At 39.1% G+C, this 14,337-nt stretch overlaps 1 protein-coding gene across 2 annotated transcripts in view; it reads left to right on the top strand.

The window, feature by feature from the left end:
• The window catches only part of atg7 (ATG7 autophagy related 7 homolog (S. cerevisiae)), a 66,306-nt gene extending 53,750 nt beyond the window's left edge, over window positions 1–12,556 (top strand). For both annotated transcript variants that reach the window (XM_028575938.1, XM_028575939.1), the window contains exon 19: window positions 11,271–12,556. In XM_028575938.1, coding sequence (XP_028431739.1) covers window positions 11,271–11,303 — 33 coding nt within the window. In that variant the 3' untranslated portion in view covers window positions 11,304–12,556. The remainder of the gene's footprint in view (window positions 1–11,270) is intronic.
• Window positions 12,557–14,337: the final 1,781 nt, after the last annotated feature.

The following is a 14,337-nucleotide window of genomic DNA, read 5'->3' on the forward strand; positions in this document are numbered from 1 at the left end:
AATAAAGTTATATCAGTTTGGTCGTGCTCTATTCTAGACTCCCATCATAATAAGCAACGTGTATGTTAGGACTGCATAACATAAATTCCCACATGCAGCACATTGCAAAGGGTTGCAATAAAGCTGGTTGAACCACCATTGATGTGCTTTGTTAGAGAAATTTGCATCTTTACATCTTATTTTAATTGTATTCTATATTTTACAATGCCCCTTACTTTACTTTGATACTCGTTCAGCACTGCAGTAAACTACATATTTTAACCTCAGTATTAGCATCTCTTTTATTTGTCTGCCTATTCTATTGCCTGATTTGTTGGGGATTAAAGGCATATGTTTATTGTCAAGAAATTAGCTAGACACATTTACAACTTATTTTTCAAAATACTCAATTTAAGACAACCCTGGCAAACCTCGAAGGCGCAGACTGGGTGCGGCTGATTTCAATCATCTGAATGCACCACCCAGAAACCAAGTCAAGTGCCTGCACAGGACAAGTCTGAATATGGCAAACTTTCCCCACCAAGCAACCCTGTCTAAATGCGACCCATAGTATCCTGCTGTCAGACTGTAGACGCCAACATGTTTTTACAGATTGCTTTTATACTCTAAATTTATGAATGATATGTGCTTATTTTTGCAAGATAAAGACAGACAAGTGACAAATTAAAGGGAGTGAGAGTGGAGAAACAACAAATGTTGATGCCTCCATACAGGGGGCACAGGATTTGTTTTAGTATTGTATTCTCTGACGGTCTTCTCACCTTCACTGCTAGGCACTCGTAACTAAGAGACCCAGAGACTCAGGTCACAGCCTCTCTTATTTTCCTTACTTTGTAAGCGGTTTGACCTTTTACCTTTTCACCCTACTTTAAATTGCCTCTCTGCCGGTGAAACCACCACGCTGCAGATTCCCGCCACATTGTGTAGGAATATCTGAGGGGAATTCAGGAATGTAGTTTGGAATGCAACGTGCTACAGCAGCAGTTGGAGTTACATTGGGCCGCATGAGGTCATTTTCTCTGCTTAAAGTGGGTATGCATATGCACTCATCAGCGTCTGTGTATTTGCTGTGCGTGTGTGTGCCTGTGTATGTGTGTGTCTTATTTAAGAATGTTACTGGAAGAGAAGACAAAATAGAGTTTAACACTAATCCTACTTGATCTTTTTATGGGAACATGACACAGTGTCTTCCCAGAACAAAATTAAGTCTGAATATTTATTTAACCATTTAGATTTACAGCAACTCCAAATTGTGCAAGGGCCATAATAGATCAGAAATGGAAGGCTGCTGAATAATTTAGATAGACTTCTTGCCTACCTGTTGTGCAACCCACCAAGACTGTTCCCTCATTTTAAAATGACCCAGAATGTTACGATTCTCATTTTCTAAAGATGGCTGATTATCTTAACATGTTTACTTAACCGTTATTGTAGCATCCTGATACAGCTATTGGCTTAAGATCAGTATCAGTTTTAATGCATGAACAGCAGCATTAAAGCCTTTACACGCATGGATGCCTATTGGATACAAACTAACAGTATATCCCCTTCTTTAATTACTACTAGACTACAGCACAGCCTCCTGCAAGACATGCACCTTAGATTATTAATAGAATAATCTACATCTTAAAAATAAAAATAATGAATGATCCATCTCACACATGATGAAATATTTTAAGAGACCAGTAGAGATGGCAGCACCAGAGCACATGGAGGAGGCCAACATATTTTATAAATTAGTAAATCTGCTTGGCCCAACACACCTAGCATTTGCACACGTTGGGATTACAAAAAGGACCACTGAGATATGCAGTTTTCTGTAGCCACATACAGTAACCCTAACAGGCCTCCTACATTACTCCAGACAACATGCTGCACCTCCATCCTGGTGACAGTTGCTGCTTCAGCTGACAGGGTGTCACAGGATGGGTTATTTCTCCGGCAGCTCTGCCCTGCTGCCTTGCACATATTCTGAGCAATAAACAGAACACCACAAAGGGAATGTATGTTGCCATCAAGTATAGTCAAACAAGATTAGGAGTCTACAGCCATGCTAGCAACCTATTGAGGCTGTACTTAAGCACAGCTATGCTTTAAGCTAAACGCTAACATTAGCATGTTGATGTTTAGGCAAGGCAAGGCAGCTTTATTTGTATAGCACATTTCAGCAACAGGGCAATTCAAAGTGCTTTACATAAAACATTAAAGAGCAGTTAGAAAACGATTAAAAAACAAATTAAAACATTAAAAGACAAGAATAAAATTGACAGTGCAGTATAAGAAATTAAAGAACTGAGATATAAAATACGCAAATAAAAGTTACAGTGCAGTATAATAAATTAAACATTAAAGAGCAGTTATCGAGTGTCATACAGTGTCATCAATGCAACTTCAGTATAACAAATGAACAGTTATTTAAAGAAAGGCAACATCAAAAAGATAGGTGTTTAGCTTTGATTTAAAAGAACTGAGAGTTGCGGCAGACCTGCAGCTTTCTGAGAGTTTGTTCCAGATATGTGGAGCATAAAAACTGAACGCTGCTTCCCACTGTTTAGTTCTGACTCTGGGAACAACAAGTAGACCTGTCCCAGACCACCTGAGAGGTCTGGGTGGGTCGTAGTGTAGCAGCAGATCAGAAATGTATTTTGGCCCTAAACCGTTTAGTGATTTATAAACCAGCAAAAGTATTTTGAAATCAATTCTTTGAGGCACTGGAAGCCAGTGTAGAGACTTCAGTACTGGAGTGATGTGATCCACTTTCTTGGTCTTAGTGAGGACTCGAGCAACAGCGTTCTGAATCAGCTGCAGCTGTCTGATTTTAGCAGGTATAATGTTTACCATCTTAGTTTAGCTTAAAGTTAGCATGCTCACATTTGCTAACTAGCACCAAACAAAAAAATACAGCTGAAGTTGAATGTTATTAGTTTGCAGGTATTTGGTCGCAAACAGAAATTATTAAAAATGCTCCCTATAGAAAGCCTAAGAGAAGACACAATAAAGGGAAACAGTAGAAAGATTGTCTGTCACATGAAAATGACAAAGGTGACAAGATTCTCAATAAATCCAACTTCAAGTGAAGGGACCCCTGTAATCCCCAGCTCACATTCAGTAGATAAAACTCAATCCCTCCCTTTTTTGTCTACCTTATTTTCACACACCACTACATGGTTTGAATCCAACCCAACGTTAGGATTAAATAAACCATAATAATAGGAGTGTTTCTTTCTTCTTTATAAAGGCTCAGCTTCCAGCTAATCCAGATAAAGCTTGTTCCCTCAGACTCCCCTCAGGTGATGCTAGACCTTATCACGTCTTTTCTACTTCAAAGTGCTGCCGTTTCACAGCTGAATACTTGCCATACTGAATCCTCAGAAAGGCTACACCCGAACTACACTATTTATTTACATCAACCACCCTGAACCCACAGTTAAACTGTGAGTGTGAGATTCATGTGTATGTGTATTTATCCAAAGTTGTATGGTTGTATGGTGATTTAAAGGGACATGAGATCTGGAGTGTTTAAATGGTTTGGCAACCACCAAACTGCTCTGAGCAGAAACATTTAAAAAACTAGTGTATCTACTTCTTGTTTTCACTTCTGAACAAGTTCATCTTGAATTGTAGCTGTGTGGGTCGTCCTCCCACCTTCTGGGTGTAAAACCTGCCCTTAGGGGGCCTTATGAGAGGGGATGAAAGGGGAAGTACCCCCTTCCCCCCTCATTTACATAAATCCTCAAACGCATCCCCCTAGCCAACAGATGTTAGATCATTTGTTGAGGAAACAAGAATTTCCATAGCTGACACCCCTTATGAAGTTTGAAGTAATTGCCCAGTGCCGGTGGTCCTACATGCTGATAGATTCATCAGCTTTAATTTGTAGATCGGAAAGAATGAGTTAACACAGTTTGGGATCAGACAGTAAAGCTGTGACGTGAAAGTAACTAATCTTTGTGACACCCGATTACAATTGGCATTTTTTAACCATGATTTGCATGCATTATTTCTCGAGTCTTGAACACAATTATTAATACTGAATATGAACAATTATCTGCCAAAACTCCAGTTTAGGATATAAACAATCAATCTTTTCTGGACTTGTGACTGTTTGAGCCTTTACCTCTTTGTGAGTTTTAAATCCCCGTAGTGCTGAATAAAGCCATTTTCAGACATGCGGCTCATAAAGTACCATAAATGTGATGGAAGATTTTAATTTGGAAGTCGCATAGTAAGATTTTCATCATGACACAAGTCTGAAGTGAATGCTATCACATCACTGTAAAGGCCCCAGTAGCTCGAGGTTAAATACACAGAAAAAGAGATTAAATGTGCATCTTGTTTTCTTTATTAAAAGCAGTAAATAAATGTATTTAAAAAACAAGAATTAGCCAAATTTGAAGTTTGTTGATTAGATTGTTTTCTTGTAAGCTAGATACAGATACAAAATTATACACCCACCATAATAATCAGACCAACACTCCCTCCCAACAGTACATTCTCCATTTTCATTCATGGTAACTTCCCTTGGGGTACAGTGGTCGTTAATTAAGACTTCAAAGTTCAGAAATGTATCGGTGATGCAGCCTGTGAGAACTGAAAACACTCTTCTTCATAGTATTGTTCTTTTCAACTCACCGCTAAGCAGCACGTGCCAAATTTTACCCAAGCATTGTGGCTCTTTCCGTAAATGTCTGAAAAAAACGAACATTTACAAACAACAAAAGATGGAGCCAGCATGGTTAGGGGTGTTGAAATTAATCGATGCATCGCGATGCGGACCTAGACGATTCTACATCGATGCAGGGACAGACCATAATCGACTGTTGCCTACTGATGTTACTTGTTGATTTTCCGGTCGTTGCTTGTTTTGGTTTTGTCTTTTGTTGTCTGCTGTGTTCAGACTCCGCTACATTCAGGAAGTGCCTTTTTTAAGAGAAGATACAATAAAAAGGGGAGTTCATATATATATATATATATATATATATATATATATATATATATATATATATATATATATAGTGACTGACTGCTTGAATTTGATGACGAAAACCATGTGTAGCAATATATAATAGTATTGAGGAGGTGACGCATTGTGATGCATCAGGATATCGAATCAATTTGAATCGTTGACAGGATAATCGTAATCGAATCCTGAGACCAGTGAAGACTCACACCCGTATGGTCACGTTTCCACATCTGAAAAGATGTTTGAGTTGCCGCATCTCTCCAGTGAGCAGAGGGGTGACAGAGATCAATCACCGTCCTCCACATAGTCTCTTAAGCTTTGTAAAAACTTGCATCAACTAACCAAAATCACAAGAATGGAACCGAAATGTAGTTAGACTGGATTCTTCCTTTCCTTCCTCAACCAGCAGCACACGGTCACTGTTGTATCCAGCAGCCATAAACCACGTCACTCTGTGTGGTCCACTAAATGCACATCAGATGGAGCCAGTCTCCATGATGAAAGCTTGACTTTGCTCTTTGTGCTTTGGTGTCAGTTCTAATATGTAAAACAGATGTGTGTTTAATATCAAAGCCCATCAGTGGTTGTGTAGCGCTGTCTAATTGAATGGCTTTAGAGGTTTGATTCCCACTGTGGCCACCCACACCCCACACTTAGGATGTATTCCTGTAAGTAGGCTCCGTATTTTGAATCTCAATCCAGAGCCATCTGCCTGAAAGTGGTCATGTCATTGAAATCACCTGAAAAGTTGTTTGTTGATAAGCTGTTATGCCAGACAGCAAATAAATGTTGTTGCTCTGGCGTTACTTTTACAGAAGCAGTGCTTTGACCCAGGCCTGCTGAATGATAAATATGACTAAAGACCCTCATGCTGAGGCTTGTGTTGTATTTGTGGGGGGGGGAACAATAATCAGCAGCAGCAGAGAGTTGGCGGACTGCACCGGCCTCAGCTTCCAGCTAAAACCTCCTCTATCTGATCAGATCCCAGCCTTGTTTCAACCACTAGCCTGGATTATAGTTGTCATATCAGCCGGAGCCCAACTGATTACAAACACATTCACACAATGATTACATGCAGCTTACTCTAGGACTTTATAAAACATCCAGCTATCCTCTTTTTAACCTGCAGTGATTCAAGGTCCTGAAGCGATAAGACTGCTTCAAAGTTAAAGATGTGTCGATGATTGTGTTGCTGCCAATCCCTTTGAGATGCTGTCATGGTTTGTATGTGTGTGTGTGTGTGTGTGTGTGTGTGTGTGTGTGTGTGTGTGTGTGTGTGTGTGTGTGTGTGTGTGTGTGTGTGTGTGAGTGAGAGAAACTAACCGTTTAATTGTTGCTTATTTTGTCGATAATGTTTACTTTTTAATATAGTGAAACATGCCTAGGCTATCACAATTTCCTAGAGCCCAAAGTGACTGTCCTCTATACTTCACCAGAATATTTTAGGGTTTTGTCGAGCCAATACATGGAACATTAACTCTCTTGAATTATCACAGTATGTTACAGTACATAACAAAATGGGACCAAGAATAGAATAAAACAAATGATAACAAAAAAAGTTACTGATTGCAATAAGCTCCCGAGAAGTAATATATTATGATCTGGGATTTACAGAAATCTGCTTATGCATTGCAGCAACAAAGCTAAATGGTTGAGAAACATCCCAAGTACTAGTCGTGCTTGAAAGAGTGTAGTAAAGTTTTTGGCTTCAGTTTGCTGGAGCTATTCATGTTACATAAGGTCACCTCTTTTCCCTCCCTCCCCCTCTCTTTCATTTTGCACAAAGGATTTCTCAAAACACAGACACACGCACACACACACACACACACACACACACACACACACACACACACCATCAGTGCAGCGTGGCAGCCAACCAGAGAGGGGCTCCAGTGTCACTCTGTTTCAAAGAGCTCTTTGCTTGCTGTCCTTTTGATGCTCGCTCCCCAGCAGCAGTAGAGCAGAAATGCAGAATGTCCAGCTTTGATATGAATTTGTCCCTCATTCTTCACACTGCCCTGCAACTCTCCAACTACTCTCTGAAAAAGGCTTGCTGAAGTTACACTAATGAAAGCAATAACCCAAAACAACAGTTTCAGCCTGTACTCAGTAGACTGTTCAGGTTAGCATGCTGCAGAACAGGTTAGACAACTTTTTGCAGAGTTCGCTCCTAGACAGTCCTGGCACAAATGACTTGGCCACATGGTTGAACGCCGATGGACATGCATGTAAGCTTCCGACCATAACAAAGCCAAAACGCCCCCGTTAAAATGGAATCCAAATAACAAACGAATGAAAGAAATAGTTACAGCATGTTACACCTAAACCACACACCGTCTTTTTGTACTTATTTTAGACAAGCATGATGCAGCTTTAGAAGTTTCAGAAGGCAAATTTTTTAAACTTTGGAAAGGTCCATGCTAGGCAAATAGGCACCTTTTTTTTTGTATGTTGCTTGTGTATTTACATATTTCCACAGAAAGATTCCACATGGGATGTATTGTAGTCTAATACAAAAACCACATGCAGTGCAGCTGCTGGTTCAGAGTACTTGCACCTTTTTCATTCCAATTCAAAGACCAGGTTCAGCCCAGAGGCGTCCGTGATGAGTTAAGTGCTTGTAGCCTTTTTTTGTGAAAGATGTTTTGCCTTAATGCATCATCCCAGGGCACAATCTCTTGACATTTTCGGAATTTAAAATGGGTTCACCTCTGTTTTAATGAGGCTGAAATTTAGTGAGGTTTGTAGTGTTTATAGTGAATTGATATGTTAACATTGATTGTTTTACATGAACCTGCCAAATCTGGATCCACAGTATAAATAACTGAGAGCTCTTGATGTGTGCGGTTGAAGACGTGCTGTACTTTGAGCAGACTACATTTTAATTTACTGTGGGGCCTCAACACACAGCATGTACTTTAATGATGTGTATTGTTATAGTCTCTTCTCTGTACTCTCACCTGTCTTCACAAACAGAGGCACAAAGTGTTGGCAAAATCATTATTTACTGACAATTTCCTCTGAGGTCTCCAGGAAAAACTCATTTAGTGCTAATTTTAGAAAATGGCCCTGTATGAATGGGCCCATGGAAACCTAAATATTCATTAATTTATTATTGGATCATTTCCTTTCCATACATGATGAATTTTATGCTCGCCTATAGACACGTTTTTCCATGTTCAACTGACTGGTTGTACACTGACTAGAAAACCTCTTACAGACCCAAAAAATAAAGCGTTAACAAAAGTAGTTTTGGAAACCTATCAGTATATAGTATTCTTATATGTGTGTATCTTAATTTGATTTTCATTCTGATTTATGCATTTGCGTGTGTAATCATCACTTTGGTGTAGAGCTGAAACAAGTAGTGCTATGGACCTGACCAGTTAGTTAATTAATCCATTAACTGGAAATGAATCAGCAACTATTTTGATGATTCATTTCAGATTTTATTCATAAAAGGCCTGTCAAAAAGAAAAACACTTTTTCTCGGTTTCTTTAAGACAGGTTTTCTCACTGAGTTGCGAGGCAGCACATTCAAAGGAATGCAGCATGTATGTGTCAAACTGTGTGTGTGTGTGTGTGTGTGTGTGTGTGTGTGTGTGTGTGTGTGTGTGTGTGTGTGTGTGTGTGCACTCAGAACCATGTGTGTGTGTGTAACATTCCAGACAGTGTTAGAGGTATGTGAATTACGTCTTACAGAGAGAGAATGTAAAGAATCTGCTGCCATGAGAAGGCCACTGTTGTTTACTGAAACAGTAGTGAAAAGGAGGTTGTGTGTGTGCGTGTGTGTGTGTGTGTGTGTGTGTGTGTGTGTGTGTGTGTGTGTGTGTGTGTGTGTGTGTGTGTGTGTGTGTGTGTGTGTGTGTGTGTGTGTGTGTGTGTGTGTGTGTGTGTCACACTGCTGTCACTTCCTAGTAAGAAACTACTTAGCACTCATTGTGGGTAATCAGTGTTGGGAAGGATACTTTCAAAACGTATTTCGTTACAGAATACATGCCCACAAATGTAATTTGTAACGTATTCCGTTACGTTACTCAATCTGAGTAACGTATTCTGAATACTTGGATTACTTCAGGATTACTTCCACATTGAATTGCGTTTTATAAGTGTAGGAATGCGACCATCACATCCAGCTTACTAAACAGGCATATTATGGTGTGTTCTTTTTATTCCAACTAGCTGAATGTGTACCTGAACAAGCACATAGATTATTGTATTGGTAGTCCCGAACTGCATACTACAAAAATCTAACCGCGATCTAAGCTACCACGAGCTAATTTTAGCTAACGTTAGTTAGCATGTCAAACGGGGCTAGTCAGTCTTTAAACGGCTCTGGAGCTAGTAAATCAGCACGTATACGTATAGGAGAATGGAAAGTCCCACGTCAATGTTCAAATAGCAAGGTGACCAGTAAATCTACAGCAGACGACTACCCTTCGCTAATTCAAAAAAATAACTTACTTTAAGATGCTTCTTCAGGTTGGAGGTGGAATAATTTGGACGCTGAAAGGAGGTTTGCTGGCAAGCAGAGGCTGCACGGCACAGTTAGCTGTATTTCATTCTCCCTGTTCTTTCTTTAATGTGAAATGCTGTTTGAATTTCCAAGATAGAAACTTATTGCTGCCCTGGCTCTGTCGTGCCCGTTCCGACTCCACTGTGACTGATCACGCAAATAGCAATTTTTTTCTATTTCATATCGGGGCTTCTGAAAAATGCATTAAGTTGCCTTAATTTATTCAGAGTGAATAAACTCGTGAAACAGAGAAGTATCGTCATGTAATCCACTGATTTTAACAATGTAACTGTATTCTAAATACCAACTATTTAAATTGTAACTGTAACGGAATACAGTTACTCATAATTTGTATTCTGAATACGTAACGCCGTTACATGTATTCCGTTACTCCCCAACACTGTGGGTAATTATTACTATGCGATTATGTAGCCAATTTACCATTCACCTGTTCAGAAGGAAGTCTGTCTGTTCACCCTGTTTATCTGCCATCTCTTGTTTGTTTTTTGCCTGTAATAGGTGTAATAAATGAGTGCAGCCTCTGTGGTTCGAACACTTTAACTTAAATCAGTGGCTAGCCCCGATCAGAGCCCTTATTGCTTTGTATTGGATTGTATTACAATATACTGGGGTTTGTACTGTATCATTTTGGTTACTCAGTGTATGTTTACATGTATCTTCAAGTCTAGTAAATTATGTCAAAACAACTTGAAGTTGTAATTGTAGTCTGACAAAACAATATGAAAGGTTCCCTTGGGATTTTTTCAACTACAAGCGCTATGGACCTGTATTTTTCCGAGTGGGTGCTTATTTTCTTTGTACTGCATATGAAGACACACATGATGCAATGCTCATTTCTGCCGCCAGTTTCAAACTATTTTACTGATTGACAGTTCGTGGTGGCAACTTGCAAATAAGTAGTGAAGAAGACTGCAAGATAGCAAATGGACGTAAACAATGCTCATTTGCATGCAAAGTATTTGGTTTTTTTTAAAATCAACTTTGCAGATGTTTTATGAGGAGGGGAATGCACTCAACATGTTTGTTAGAGCTCAAGGACACAATTAATATAACACTTTTGTTTGTTTACATTACACAGGGTACCTTTTAAAGTCCACTTGCCAGCTTTTTCTGGAATTTTCAATCGCATCTCACCGAGCAAACTCAATGGAAAGGCTGCAAAAGCCCCATAAAAAACAACTAGTAATTGGACCTTGAGTTAAAGAGGAACTATGCAGTTTTTTTAAGCCTAATTTACCTTAACTGAACAGCTTCAGCGTCATTGGAATGGTTATATGACTTTTTTTCGGGTTGAATGGTGGTCGTCTCACTCCCCTCTAATGCCTATGAGCAGAAAAACCACCTTTGCAACTTTCGGCCGGCGAGCCACCGGCCTCAGCATCGGGAAGTATCGCGTGATATCAGGTCTCGCAATGTAACGAATTGCTTCACGGCACTGCACACATACGCCCATTCAGGAACCGGCTAACAAGGTATTATCATGGTTGAGCCGGCAAAAAAGAAGCAGAAAGCTAGGAAAGCATTGTCAGAGAAACGGAGAAAGAGGAATCGGCAGACTGACCGAGCGACGAGTCAGACACAAGTAAACATCGGAGCTGCCAAATATCTATTCTGAAGCTGTAGAGAAACCGGCGAGCGAAAAGCGAAAAGAAATGGCCAAAACTGCATAGTGCCCCTTTAAGAGTATTTAGTCGAGCTATGTAGACATCCTTTTTTTAGACAAAATAATGACTTTTGTGTTCGTTTTCTATTGTGTGTTTTTCTCATTAGATTTGGGATATGAGCGATGATGAGAGCATCTGAAGGACTGGAGGAACAAACCCTGTGCCTCCAAAGGACGGAACACTCCGATCCTTCCATTTCTGTCTGGTTTTGTCTTTTTTTAAGGAACCTCACATTTACAGTGGACAAGGGCTTTGCAGGGAACAGTAGACACTGACAAAACATAAGTAATCAAAACCAAGCGTATTATAAAAACTTCAGAAAAGAAAAAACATCAGCTGAAAGAAAAGCCTTAAAATAGTCTCCATTTGGATTCAAGATCAACCAGAGGGATGGACCTGCAGAATAAAGCAGTTATAAAGTTAAAAAAAAAAAAAAAAAAAAAAAAAACCAGATAATCTGATTTACTTCTAAAATATTCAGTGAATGTCTGTTTTTCACTGTTACCTTTTAGAAAGTTGACGTTAAATTTCCACATTGTGTGTATAAAGCTGTTGTATTCAAGGGAGAACGTACCTGTTCCTATAGCTTCATGATGTGTAATCAGTCACTTTCATTTAGTGTTTGGAGTCCGTTCAATTCCCTGAGACAAGACACAACAAATCACCCTGCATTTGTATTAAGGGACTTTATTTGTTTGTCTAGAAAAGTCTAACTGAATGGTCACAGGTACAATCCCTCCCATAGTCTCACCATCAGCACATGTAATGGGTTTGCAGAGTCCTTTGGCAAAGTCATTGACTAACTGCATCTGCTCGCTCATTCAGTTAGCTTCAGATACATTGTGAAATTACAAAAACACAGTTGACAACTCCTTTCATCTCCCTGTCTGTTTACTGGAGACTGTGATACATGCAGTACAGTTAATACTGAAACCAGCTTTATTCCTTTGAAAGTAGGAAACCTGCACCCAGATGTTACTGTGCAACTGTGGCTTCTGATATGGAAACGATTTACTGTTACTGTAGAAACCTGGAACCTACAACTGCAGTTTCATCTAAAAGAGCCTACGGACAAACTACAGGTCTTAATGGTTTGTTTGTGTTGATGCATGCATGCGTTTGTGCAATTTATGTTTTTTTCTTACTCTATCATGTCCTATTTGTCTGAACTCCTAACATGTACATTTTCGGTGTAATGATATGCACATTTAAACAAGTGCAATGTGAAGAGGAGATAAAAAAAAATAAAAAGTTGAGTCACAATTGTCCTGATTTTATTCTCAAAATTGAGATTAAACTCATAAATCTGACTATTCTAAGCTGTTGTTAATCACTTTTGTCTCTTCTGTAAGTATGGTAACCAAACAACTGGAATAAAATGCTTCTTTATTATTTCTGTTTACATCTGTGAGCTTTGTACTGCTGTGAAAATAGTGGTTGATGTGGAATTCAGAATTTAGCGCATCCTTCCATACACTCAATGTAGCTGCATCTTTCCAATACCCATTCTGCCTTTAAGCATCTCTGTCTTAACCATTACACACAGTCCCCCCCTCCCAAAACACACAGTTACAGAGGCCCACGCAGTCAGTCAGACAGTGGTTTAAAAGCACTTTATTGTTCATCAAGGCTACTTTACGTACAAAAAAGGTGGCCTGCCAAAACCTTTTTAGTAGGAGGAGACACAGAGCCACACATTGACTGTTTTCTTGATACAATTTTTTTTTTTTTACAGTTCAGAGTATTACTACCACTAAGTACATGCTACTTCCACTTCAAAAAGGACCTGGAAAATGTGGTACAGTCAGAGTAAAGAACAAATTCTCTTTGATTTATCTGCACAATTTTCATGTTGTTTACTTAATTACAGATGCAAAATGGCCTCCACAGATGGGACAAGCAACATCAAATAGGAGTTTGATGACTTAAAGCTTTGATCTCCGCCTCCGTGACTGGTAACGGAGATGAAGCAGATACACTTGGAGTACAAGAAATGTACGAAAATGCGGTCAGGTTTTCATCAGTTCAGCTTTATTGTGATTTCCGTGAAGTTAAACCAATCCGACAAGCGTTCTCAAATGAACTGATGGTTTTATTTGTAGCTCAGTTCCCATCTGTAGACCAAAAACAAATAAAAAAAAAAAAAAAAAAAAAAAAAAAAGTCAAAACCCAGAATTTATATTCCTTACATGCAGTGGTCGAAAACGTAGCTGCCTACTAGCCCATGACTGTTAATTTTTATTGTATTTTTTTTAATAGTTAAATAGAAAGGATTTAGAAATGGTTGGCATGACACACTAGGCTAGGGGCAAAATTATTGTTCCATTAATGCAAAACTTGCAACTTGCTCAAGAGGCCTCTTAAAGTACGGCCTCTTTTGTTCAACTGTCTCAGAAGTGACATAATCGAACACAAGTTAAATGACTGCAGAACATCAGGGACCAACGGAAGTAGCGATTTTCACCGACACACCAGTGGCCTTATTGGGGTTTCATACGTTTACTGTGTTCCTGCACTTGAACCTTTACTCTAACAAGACAAACTCTATAAACAAAAAAGATCAACTTTTTCACAAAAAAGAAAATGCAATGATTACAATGTAAGGACAGGGAAAACAACAATTAAATAGCTACATATCATTAACAAATTAATTGTTCCTCAAAAAAATACCTAAGATTTTTTTCTCTGTACATACGTTACGCACAGCGTAATGATAGTCTTATAGTTACCTATTATAAAAAAAAGTATTTTTTTTTTTTATTAAGTGATTTTCCTACAGTGTGTAGCAGAAAGAGAGCCTCCTACTTACAGGGTGGTAGTGAAATGATAATGAGAAAGAATAATAATAGAAAAACAATCTCCTCTGGACACTGAGCCCTTTTCCCTCGTGTTTTCTAGCATGTTGCTTAGAACATCAAATCTTAATCAGGGTCAGCTGAATCTGAGAGGGAGGGGGGGGAATTTTTAAAAGACCGCTGTGTCCGCTGAACGTATCCTGGCTCACAGGTCCTGCTTACAGAAGCTCAGCTCCTGAAGCTCTCCCCCCCAACCACCAACATTTTTTTTAAATAACCTGCCTGCTAAAAATCACCATCCAAATCACTCTGAACCTGTCACAGAAAGCACATTTAGACTGAGTACTTATTCGTTTGGGAAATTCAATTGCTGGCAGT

This window comes from Perca flavescens, chromosome 4, assembly GCF_004354835.1.
Source record: "Perca flavescens isolate YP-PL-M2 chromosome 4, PFLA_1.0, whole genome shotgun sequence".
NCBI lineage: Eukaryota > Metazoa > Chordata > Actinopteri > Perciformes > Percidae > Perca > Perca flavescens.